Source organism: Rattus rattus, chromosome 1, assembly GCF_011064425.1.
Source record: "Rattus rattus isolate New Zealand chromosome 1, Rrattus_CSIRO_v1, whole genome shotgun sequence".
In the NCBI taxonomy this organism is placed as follows: domain Eukaryota; kingdom Metazoa; phylum Chordata; class Mammalia; order Rodentia; family Muridae; genus Rattus; species Rattus rattus.
This window is the reverse complement of record NC_046154.1, coordinates 157,958,225-157,970,627: the sequence shown is the minus strand read 5'-3', so window position 1 is coordinate 157,970,627 and position 12,403 is coordinate 157,958,225. Positions and strand designations below refer to the sequence as shown.

The 12,403-nt window shown below is 37.9% G+C and overlaps 1 protein-coding gene across 1 annotated transcript in view; it reads right to left on the bottom strand.

Annotated features, from left to right (window-relative positions):
* The window catches only part of LOC116889883 (vomeronasal type-2 receptor 116-like), a 37,328-nt gene extending 33,062 nt beyond the window's left edge, over positions 1-4,266 (bottom strand). The window contains exon 1 of the mRNA XM_032890707.1: positions 4,060-4,266. Coding sequence (XP_032746598.1) covers positions 4,060-4,266 — 207 coding nt within the window. The remainder of the gene's footprint in view (positions 1-4,059) is intronic.
* Between the last annotated feature and the right edge of the window lie 8,137 nt (positions 4,267-12,403).

Sequence of the window (12,403 nt, the reverse complement as noted above, 5' to 3'; positions counted from 1 at the left end):
ATCATTGGTCTTTAATATCTCTCAAAATCAAAGAACTCAATTCTTCAATAAAAAGGACACAGGCTAATATACTGGATATGTACTTAGGATGCATCATTTGGCTGCGCCCCCAAAAAACCCTCCCTTCCAGAAATAAAACATACTACCTTAGAGTAAAGGTCTGGGAAACAGTTTTCCAAACAAATGTTTCCAAGAAGAAACCAATAGTAGCCATCTGTACTACAGATCGATAGTGATAAAAGTCGCATAACATTGGTATAGAGAAAGAGTGGTTGAACACTGGAATAAAATCAGAGACTCAGAAATAAACCCACACACCTATGGACAGTTCTTGATCTTTGACAAAGAAATCAAAACAATACAATGGAAAATAAAAAGCATATGTAGCAAATGCTGATTGTCTAACTAGGAGTCTGAATTCAAAAGAATGCATATTGTTTCTATTTATAACCCTGCACAAAGCTAAAATCCAAGTTGATAAAAGAGTGCAACATAAAGCCATATACCCTGAATATAATAGAAAAAAAAGTGAGAAGTTACTATAGATGTGTGGGCACAGGAAAGTTTTCCTGAACCAAACACCTATGACTTGATCTCAAAGAAAAACAATTGATTAGTGGAACCTCTTGAAACTGAAAACCTTCTGTAAGGCAAATGACACCGTCAACAGGACAAATCAGCAACCCACAAAATGGGAAAAGATCTATACTAACACTACATTTCATAGAGGACAAAAATCCAAAATGCATTAAGAACTTAAAAAGTTAAAATTCACAAAACAAAATAACCCAAATTTAAAAATGCGGTACACATAGATGTACCACAGATGTACAGAGTATTGTCAACAGAGGAATCTCAAATGCCCCAGATTCACTTAAAGAAATGTTTACTGTCTTTAGTCATCATGGAAATGCAAAGCAAAACAACCCATAAATTCTACCTTATACCAATCAGAATGGCTAATATAAAAAACTCTAGTGATAGAACATGTTAGCAAATAGAGAAAGAGGAACGCTCTCCTATTCCTGGTAGGATTGGAAACTGGTACAACCACTCTGAAAATCAATACAGAGGGTTCTAAGAACATTGGAGATAGATATATGTGAAGACAGGAGCCTGACAAATACAGATGCAAATACACAGCCAAACATTGAACAGAGCATGGGGAAAACAATGGAAAAATTAGGGCAAAGACTGTAAAAGCTAAAGAGGTTTGCAACAATATTAACCAACTAGACTCCCCCACAAAGCCCTTAGGGACTAAACCACCAATCATAGAGTAGACACAAGGCCCCATGCCTTTATTTGGATATGTAGCAGAGGATTGCCTTATTGGGCATTACTGGCAGGGGAGACCCTAGGTCCTATGGAGGCTCAATTACCCAGGGTAAAGGAATGCTACCATTCTAAGACAGGATTGGGTGGACAGGTGGGTGAGCACTCTGATAGGAGTGGGAAGTGGGAGGAAATAGAGTGTTTGTTCAAAGGAAACTGTACAAGGCCATTTGAAATATAATTGAATAAAATAACCTCCACAAAGCCACTGGCATGTGTTCCTTATGGTCTCAATCTGGACCCAGTGCAGGCCTGGGGTGCTGGCTCTCCATCAACTGTTACACTTGGGCATATACCCACAAGATTCCCTACCATACCACAGTGACACGCATACCACTATGTTTATCGCTGCCTTATTTGTAATAACTAGATGGTTGAAACAACCCAGATGTCCCACAATAGTAGAATGGATACAGAAAATGGGGTTCAATTACACAATGGAATACTATTCAGCTATTTAAAACAAGGATGTCATAATTTTCTTAGGCAAATGGATGGAACTAGAAAATATACTCCTGAGTGAGGTAACCCAGCCCAAAGGTGCACCCATGCTACAAAGTCACTCACGCCAAAATGTAGATAATATCTGTGATACAACCAATTGGCCATTAGAATTTTAACAAGGAGGAATGCTGAAGTAAACATGCTTCCATTCAATTTAGAAGCAGAAAGATAATCAAGGCAAAGGGAGGGAGGCACCCGTGTAGGAGAGTTGAGTGGGAAGAAAATGAGGGGGTTGGGGGTTGGGAAAATTAGGTATAGAGAGAGACAAAAGAAATGAATGGAAATATACAACTGCCACGAGTGCATGTGGGGGAACCTATAGATTATCACAGAGTCATGGGATGTAAGAGCTGCCCAAGATTCAGTGTGGGTGACCTTAGCCAAAATGTCTAACATGGAACAGATGGAACCTGAAGAGACAGGCTCCAGTACATTGAAAGGACCCCAGTGGAGAGGTGAGGTTAACAACCTACCTTCAAATGTTTTGATCAAGAATTATTACTGTCTATAAGAAATGTAGGGGCAAAAATCCAGCAGAGAATGAAGGAAATACCCTCTGGTGAAAAGCTGGAATCTATCCCAGTTGCAGGCACCAAACCCTAAGACTATTACTGTTGCTTTGTTGAGCTTACAGACAGGAGCCTGGTGTAACTGTCCTATGAGAGATTTTACCAGGAGCTGACTGAGACAAATACAGACACTTATATCCAACCATTGGACAGAGGTTGCTGACCCCTGTGGAAGACAATGAAAAGACTGGAGGAACTGAAGGGGACAGCAACCCCATAGAATGACAAATAGTGTAAAGTAACCCATTACCTGCAACCCTATGTAAGAGCAATCATTTGCTAATGCTCTCCAGACTGGTACTGATATACTGTCTGTAGAGACATGGCAGAGTATGCAGTGTAGACTAAGGAGGGGATACTGCAAGGCAGAGGAAAATCAGAAACATGTGCAGCCTTATTCCTTGAAAACCTAAAAATCAAATCAAAACAACAACGACAAACACACACACACAAACACACACACATGCATACACACACCTCTGTGACTTGTAGAGTTACACATGAAATATTTCACCTAGTTTGAAAATTGGACTACTCTGATCATGTTTTCTATTTCAAATATGAAAAGATGTCCGCACAATCTAATCACATTTTACTTCTGTGCTATTTCCCCTATCCACTGACCTTATCAGATAATTGTCAGCATACTACAATCTTAGCAAAATGTTCCATTGTCAATTTCCCCAGAATCCTTCCTGTTTTAGAAATTTTCTGTCAATTGACCATGAGCTGGACATTCATTGTTTATTTTTATTTCCCCACATTGACTTCAGTGTTGGATACATGTTTTGTTTCTCCATTTCTAATATTTAATTTTAGTATTTCCTACAGGTATAGAAATACCTGTATGTTATGAAATACATTTTATTTCATTTGAAATAATTGACTATTGAATTTTATTAATATGTTCACCAATGTAACTGGAAAAAACTGTCCATTCAGATGTGTTATCCCTATATATTTAAGATGATCTAAGGATAAACATGCAGTGAACATATCTCATAGAAAATGTCTATATGAATAATCCATAAAATCAAGTAAATGAATAATGTAATCATGGATTGAGTGGGTGGAACTTGGTTTAAAATATATGATAAAAAAGAGGTGAAAATATTTGCATTCAATTTTCCAAAATGTTAAGGATACAAAATAGAAGTGAAGTTGCATACAGTTGTAGTTCTTACCTTACTGCACCCAAAACAGAGGTGGCTGAAACAAACAACAATTATTAAACTGGAACCTGAGGAGGAAATCCAAAGTCACAGATTTCAAAGATATTACCTGCTCCAACAGACTCATGACTGATATTTTTCAATTTCGTGGACTGGTGTGCCTCAGCAACCATTCTACTATAGAGAAGTCATTGTATGTGCTCAGAATGCAAGGAATTAGAGAGAGCAGAGGGGAAGGTAGAAAAATTCTACCTATCTAATCAAACCATAAAACTCTGAAACCAAATCTTTTTCTTCCCTTCCCACTTGAAAGATCAAGAGCATTCAACAAAAAAAAAAAATTAAAGAGAGCATCGTGGAAGAGATGATACAGAGGCTCGTGATGGAAAATGTATACAATAGTGTTAATTTCCACACTTAACCTGAAACACTTGAATATTTAAAAAGAGGGTATCAATTAAAAACACTTACCTTAATACATGTTCTACATCAAAATGTAATATTTTCCAATTCACTGTTTCTTTCACTGGGCATAATTGAAAAATAGGTAAAAATGCACCAATTATTACAGTCCCATCTTGATATAAATAGTGTTTTGTATCACTAAAGCAGGAAGGGAATGCAATGATGCAGATGAGAGTTGGCATCTGTAAAAACCAGGAAATAAAAAGCCAAGAGAATAGCATATTAATAGATATTTCAGCTGTGATCTAAGTCTTGAAGTATTAAGTCCCTTTGTGTAGCATATATATGCTAGAGTGTATGTGTGTGTGTGTGCATCTGTCTCTTTCTCTTTCTTTCTCCAATTGTGTGTGTGTGTGTGTGTGTGTGTGCATATCCTTATGATGTTTATCACTTGATGACTGAATATGTAACTCTAATCAGCTTAAGAAATTTACCAGAACCATTTCCACAATCCTTGGAGAGTTCCAATGCACATTATTCTTCAGTCCCATACACAGTTAAAAAAACAGGTCATTATATAAAAGAACATAATCCTCCCCTCCAGGCAGAATTAAAATTATTTCCTCTAAGACTGCAAGATCCCAGATTTGGACTCTCTTGTGTTTCTTCACACAACAGTTTACCAAGAAAGTGATCATATGGGAGCCCTGGAAAGTAATATACACATATTACTTTGGAGGAACTCATTACTGGAAAAAGATAAACCAGGCAAGGAAAGACTCATGTCAGCCATCAATAACCTAGTTGAGTGAAACACCAGGCTTCATAAAACTTAATACAATAACTGTAATGTTTACCCGCTACTTGCTTTCCTATGGATCTCCTCATTCAGAGATCGCTCTATGATACATAAACATCTACACACAAAATTTTGCCCATTTCAGACACTTTTTTTTATCTCATTCCTGGGTAACCAACTGTCAAGGTGAATTTATCACTTGAGATCCATATCTTAACTTCATTGTAGAAATCAGGTTACTACTTTTATCTTAATTATGATTGCATTTGCTACTGCTTTCTGTTTATCCATGATTGAAAATTGAATTAATATATCTGCAGTATGCTCCTTGCAGATAAGCGTCACACATTTACTTTTTCTGACATGAGTTTATATATAGAAATTATCTAAACAACTTAATATCTGCTGAGAATCTCTATGTTAATCGTATGAAGTTACTGAACAAATATATTACAAGCAGGGATTATTTTCTACCCCATAAGACAGTTTTACTGTGGGTAAATACTTTGTGCTATAGTGTAGACAATATTTTATTTTCATGTTAATTTGCTTACTATGAATACTGTACAACATATTTTACATAACCTGCAAATCATTGTTTATGCAATGAATTTGTTATGATATTGATCAAGAAATTTTATGTACATTATTGTGTCTCATTCCACTGAAATGCAAGGTGACAACACAGGGAACATAATAATCATAGTTTTGAACATGGGGACCCCAATGAACGATTTAGAGAAAAGACTGAAGGAACTGAAAGGGTTTGCAACCCCATAGGCATAACAACAATATCAACCAACCAGACCCTTCCAGAGCTCCCAGGGTCTAAACCACCAACCAATGAGTACCCAGGGCTCCAGCCACATATGTCATAGAGGATGTAATTGTCCAACATCAATAGAGAAAAAAGACCTTAGTCCTATGAACTCTCATTTCCTCAATGTAGGGGAATGACAGAGCATTGAGGTGGGAGTGAGTGGGTGGGAGTGGAAGCAGGGGGAGGGGCATTGGGTATGGAAGAAGGGGAAGGGGATAACATTAGAAATACAAATACATAAAGTATCCAAGAAAAATAAAATTAAAAAAATAAATAATAAAAGAAGAGTTAAAAAAGGATTATGGTTTTGATTACATGGACACATTACTGACAGCAGTGCTGTCTCTTCACATTTTCCTTAATTCTCATTCTAACATAAGAATATCCCGGTTCTATTTTAGAGTCCACTTCATTCTCATTATGAATGCACAAATACCAGGTGAGTAGCAGATAACTAAAATGTATCTCTTTAAAAATAAAAATGTGTAAGTCAAAACATACTACATTAGTCACAAGTTTTCATTTTTTACGTTACGTGTTTTTCTGGTGTGAGTGTGTGTGTGTGTGTGTGTGTGTGTGTGTGTGTGTGTGTGTGTCTGTGTGCCTGGCTGGCTGGCTGGCTGTGTGTGTGTGTGTGTATGTCTGAAAGTGTCTGTGTATATGAATGAATATATATTTACCAAAATCAAACACAAATCTGAATGGCAGAAGATCATTATTTCTTGGGGTAACTCTTGAGATGGCTCAAAGATAACTTATGTATCTGCTGGAAAAAGCTAATTAGGTTGTCTGCATCAGCAGAGTGAACACTTTAATGGTCACTTATCTTTTCAGTGCCAGACCGAAAGATTTATTGCTTGTGTTTAAATAACCCCTAAAATTTGAACCAAATTACTGGCTGGAGAAAATCTTCATTATGACAAATCTGGTTGATATCACAATGTGGAAGGAGTAAATCTCAGAACACCCATACTTAAATGAATCAATATAGGCAACTAAGGTCTGCTGAAAAACGGTAAGTTCCCTCTTTATTACACTTCTTCCACACATCATTTTCAGTAATGTAATCAATTGGCAAATGTAAGATGATATCTTAGTGATACCTTGATGACAAAAAATGACACAGAATAACTTAGGAAGGTATGAGATGCTATCCTCTTGTTTATTTTGAATTATGATTCATTGATGAAAGCCAAGGCAAAGGCTCAATCAAATGTTATGTCAATTGAGAAGTTTCTTCCAAGAGCTATAGGGCCAATGATGTCAATAAAAGTTGTAGGGCATTTTCTTAACTAATGTTAGATAGGGAGGGCCCAACTAATGTTATATAAGAATGCAGGCTTAGGACTCTCAGTGAAGGAAGATTATAAGAAACACTTCTTCATGGCCTCTACATTAGTGCTTGCCTCCATCTTTCTACTGAACCTGAATCCTTCTCTTCATTTTTCAGAAAGAACTATGATATGAAAAAATAAGTGACATACCAACTTCCCACTCAATCTTGTTTTTGAAATTGACTCTAATCTAGTAATACTAACCCAAACTAGGACAAAATTTGGTTCAAGATTTGTTCCATATTCCTGTGACTGAAGTAGCCACATTTTCTGGGGAACTATTCAATAAATACTTTGTAATAATTGCTGGAAAATCTATTGTGTGTTGAGAAGCCAATTGGCTCTTATTATATTCCAAAGCAGAGCTTGGAATACAAGGAAAAATGATATGCAGGTGATGAAGGCATTATGGGTTATGTTTAGATGGAAGTTTAAAGACTAAAGAAAAAGATCCTAGTCAACCTCAGTGTACTCTGTCCAGTCACTATCATCAAAGCTCCTTTTGGGTCTTCCAGGCTGTTTGGTATCTCCTTCTGTCCTATTATCATGTTTTCCTGTCTCAGGAATTCATAGGTTCCCTCTGATGCCTCTTTTCAGTGACTCCTTCTCTGGAATATGTCCATGGTCCGATCTTTCAGAAAAGCTCCACTGGGTCAATACCCTGTCCCATTGCTCTCAGCATTACAAGCCTGCATTGAGACAAACAGGGGCAGTAATAAACTGTGAAGAAGGCCTGAGCTTTTTCCACATGTTTGGTAGCAGTTTCAGTTAAGTAACTGTCAACCTGGCATGCAACCTTGTTTGTTCTACCCTTGTTTATGTATCTGCTAGGTCTCAGGCATAGGCTCAGTGATTACTGGCTCTTTGTGTAATTCAGTATGATCTTGTAATGCAGGAAATACCAACTACCTGGCCCCCTTCCCAATGTATTTAGTTTGGAGAAGAAATCTATGAACTGGCAAGGACTCTTGAAACCATTGGACAGTCCTTTTCCTTAATTTTTCTGTGTCCCAGTGGAGGAGAGGAAGAGGAGAATTAGACAAGAAGGAGGACAAAGATGACAAAACATGGAGGCTAAGGAGAAGGATGTAATCTGTAATTAAAACAACAACAACAACAAAGCAAACAAAAACATCAAGTTCTCACCTTTGACCAAGAATGAGGCCTATGCTCTGGTCCCTCCCTGCTTAGCTTTGAAATTGGCTGCTGCCAGACCCATTCCTGGCTTTACCAGGAGCTCTTTTTCCCCATTGGCTCAACCATAGCTTCTCCTTTCTACATACAGCCTGCAATTAGAAAGAACCATTTACTGAAGGTGCTTTTATTTTCCATTGTATGATTTTAGCTTCTTTGTCAATGAGGAAGTGTCCATATGTGTGTGGGCTTATTTCTGGATCTTTAGTTTTATTCCATTGATCAACCTGTCTCTATATTGGTACATTGCATATTTTTGTTTGTCTTTTTGTTTCTTTTTCTCTTGTTACCACTACTACTCTGTAGAACAGCTTGAGGTGAGGAATGGTGAGTCTCAAGAAGATCTTTCATTGTTAAGATTTGTTTTTGTTATCCTTGTTGTATTGTGGTTTTGTATTGCTTTAACATAAGAAATTGAGAATTGCTCTTTGCATGTGTATGAAGAACTATGTTGGAATCATTATGAGATTGCATTGAATTTGTAGATTACTTTTGGTAGGCTCACCATTTTTTTGCTATTTTAATCGCACTAATCCGGGATCCTGGGAGATCTTTCCATCTTCCAAGGTCTTCTTTGAATTCTTTCTTGAGGGATTTGAAGTTTTTGTCATATAGATCTTTCACTTAACTAGTAAGAGTTGCATTGAGATATTTTTAAGTATTTATTGCTATACTGAAGGGTACTGTTCACCTAATTTCTTTCTCAGTCTGTTTATCATTTGTATATAAAAGTAAGGCTATTGATTTCTTTGAGATATCATTATATGCAACCACATTGCTGAAGGTGTTATCACCTGCCCAAGTTCTCTGGTAGAATCCATGTGTCTATATGTATATTATCATATCACCCGCATGTAGTGAAAGGGATACATTGATTTCTTCTTTTTCAACTTGAGTCCCCTTGATTTCCTTTGGTTGTCCAATTGCTCTAGCTAGAACTTTGAGTGCTCTAGTGAATATGTAGAGTGTAGGCAACCTTGCCTTGTCCCTAAATTTGGGGGTATTGCTTCAAGTATCACTGCATTTAATTTAACATTGGCTGATGGATGGTTGTATAGTCCTTTTATCATATTTACATGGGGGCTTTGAATTCCTGATCTCTTCAGTACTGTTAACATAAACGGTGTTTGTTTTGTCAAATGCTTTTTCATTATCTAATGAGATGACCCTGTGGTTTTTTCTTTAAGTTCGTTTACATAGAGGATTATGTTAATGGATTTTCATATATTGAATCCATCCTGCATCCTTGGGATGGAGCCTATTAATCATTGTGAATGATGGTTTTGATATGTTCTAGGACAGGATTTACCAGAATTCTATTGAGTATTTTTGTGTCAATATTTACTATTATACTTGGTTCGAAGTTCACTGTGTTTGTTGAATCTTGTGTGGTTTACATATCAGAGTCACTGTGGTTTCATAGAATGAAATAGGTAGTATTCCTTCTGTTTCTATTGTATGGAATATTTTGAAGAGCATTGGTCTTAGCACTTCTTTGAAGTTCTGGTATAATTTTGGACTAAAGTCGTCTGGCTCTGGGGTTTTGTTTGGGAGATTTCTAATACCAACTATTTCTTTCATTTATATGGGACTGGTTAGTTTACCTGCTCTTGACTAGACTTTGATATGTCATATCTGTATTAAAAGTCATTCAATTCATCTTGTTCTTTTTCAGTTTTGTCATGTATAGGCTTTTCTAATAGGATATGATGATTTTTTAATTTCTTCAATTTCTGTTATTATATCTCTTTTTTGTTTCTGATTTAATTATTTTCTTATTATCTTTGTGTCAATTACCTATTTAGGCTACCTATTTATCTATCTTGTTGAGTATCTCAAAGAACCACTTCTGGGTTTTCTTGATACTTTGTACCACTCTGCTTCCAACTGGTTGGTTTCTGTCTTCAGTTTCATTATTTCCTCTTGTCTATTCCTCTTGAATGTGTTTTCTGTTTATTCTAGGCCTTTCAAGTGTGCTGTTAAGTTGCTAGAGTAGAATCTTTCCAGGTTATTTATAAAGGAAATTAACTCTTATGAATTTTCATTTTAGCAATGCTCTTATTGTGTCACATAAGATTTGGTATGCTGTGTCTCTTTTTTTTTTATCTTTATTAACTTGAGTATTTCTTATTTATATTTCGATTGTTATTCCCCTTCCCGGTTTCCCGGCCAACATTCCCCTAACCCCTCCGCCTCGCCCTCTGTACGGGTGTTCCCCTTCCCAGCCTCCCCCAATACCGCTCTCACCCAACAATGACGTTAACTGGGGGTTCAGTCTTGGCAGGAACAATGGCTTCGCCTTCCGCTGGTGCTCTTGTTAGGCTATTCATTACTACCTATGCAGGTGGAGCCTAGGGTGAGTCCATGTATACTCTTTGGGTAATGGTTTAGTCCCTGAAAGCTCTGGTTGGTTGGCATTGATGTTCATACGGGGTCTCGAGCCCCTTCAAGCTCTTCCAGTCCTTTCTCTGATTCCTACAACAGGGGTCCTGCTCTCAGTTCAGTGGTTTGCTGCTGGCATTTGCTTATATATATTTGCAGTATTCTGGCTGTGTTTCTTGGGAGAGATCTACATCTGGTTGCTGTCAGCCTGCACGTCTTTGCTTCATCCATCTTGTCTAATTGGGTGGCTGCATATGTATGGGCCACATGTGGGGCAGGCTCTGAATGGGTACTCCTTCTGCCTCTGTTCTAAACTTTGCCTCCCTATTCCCTGCCAATGGTATTCTTGTTCCGCTTTTAAAGAGGGAGTGAAGCATTCACATGTTGGTCATCCCTCTTAATGTTCATGTGCTCTGTGCATCTAGGGTAATTTGAGCATTTGGGCTAATAGCCACTTATCAATGAGTGCATACCATGTGTGTTTTTCTGTGTTTGGGTTACCTCATTCAGGATGATATTTTCCAGTTCCATCCATTTGCCTATGAATTTCATAAAGTCATTGTTTTTAATAGCTGAGTAATATACCATTATGTAGATGTACCACATTTTCTGTATAAATTCCTCTGTTGAAGGGTATCTGAGTTCTTTCCAGCTTCTGGCTATTATAAATAAGGATGCTATGAACATAATGGAGCATGTGACTTTGTTATATGTTGGGGTATCTTTTGCTTATATGCCCAAGAGAGGTATAGCTGGGTCCTGAGGGAGTTTAATATCCAATTTTCTGAGGAACCTTCAGACTGATTTCCAGAATGGTTGTAGCAGTCTGCAATCCCACCAGCAATGGAGGACTGTTCCTCTTTCTCCACATCCTCACCAGCATTTACTGTCACATGAGTTTTTGATCTTAGCCATTCTCACTGGTTTGAGGTGAAATCTCAGGGTTGTTTTGATTTGCATTTCCCTTATGACTAAAGATGTGGAACATTTCTTTAGGTGTTTCTCAGCCATTTGGAATTACTCAGCTATGAATTATTTGTTTAGCTCTGAACCCCATTTTTTTAATACCTTGAGTATTTCTTATTTACATTTTGAATGTTATTCCCTTTCCCGGATTCCGGGCCATCATCCTCCTAACCCCTCCCACTCCCCTTCTTTATGGGAGTTCCCCTCCCCATCCTCTCCCCAATTACCGCCCTGCCCCCAACAACCATGTTCGCTGGGGGTTCAGTCTTAGCAGGACCAAGGGCTTCCCCTTACACTGGTGCTCTTACTAGGATATTCATTGCTACATATGAGGTCACAGTCCAGGGTCAGTCCATGCATAGCCTTTGGGCAGTGGCTTAGTCCCTGGAGGCTCTGTTTGCTTGTCATTGTTGTTCATATAGGGACTCGAGCCCCTTCAAGCTCTTCCAGTCCTTTCTCTGATACCTTCAACGGGGATCCTGTTCTCAGTTCAGTGGTTTGCTACTGGCATTTGCCTCTGTATTTGCTGTATTCTGGCTGTGTCTCTCAGGAGAGATCTACATCTGGCTCCTGTCAGCCTGCACTTCTTTGCTTCATCCATCTTGTATAATTGGGTGGCTGTATATATATGGGCCACATGTGGGGCAGGCTCTGAATGGGTGTTTCTTCTGCCTCTATTTTAATCTTTGCCTCTCTATTACCTGCCAATGATATTCTTGTTTCCCTTTTAAAGAAGGAGTGAAGCATTCACATTTTGATCATCCTTCTTGAGTTCATGTGTTCTGTGCATCTAGGGTAATTCAAACATTTGGGCTAATATCCACTTATCATTGAGTGCATACCATGTGTGTTTTTCTGTGATTGCATTACCTCACTCAGGATGATATTTTCCAGTTCCAACCATTTGCCTATGAATTTCACAG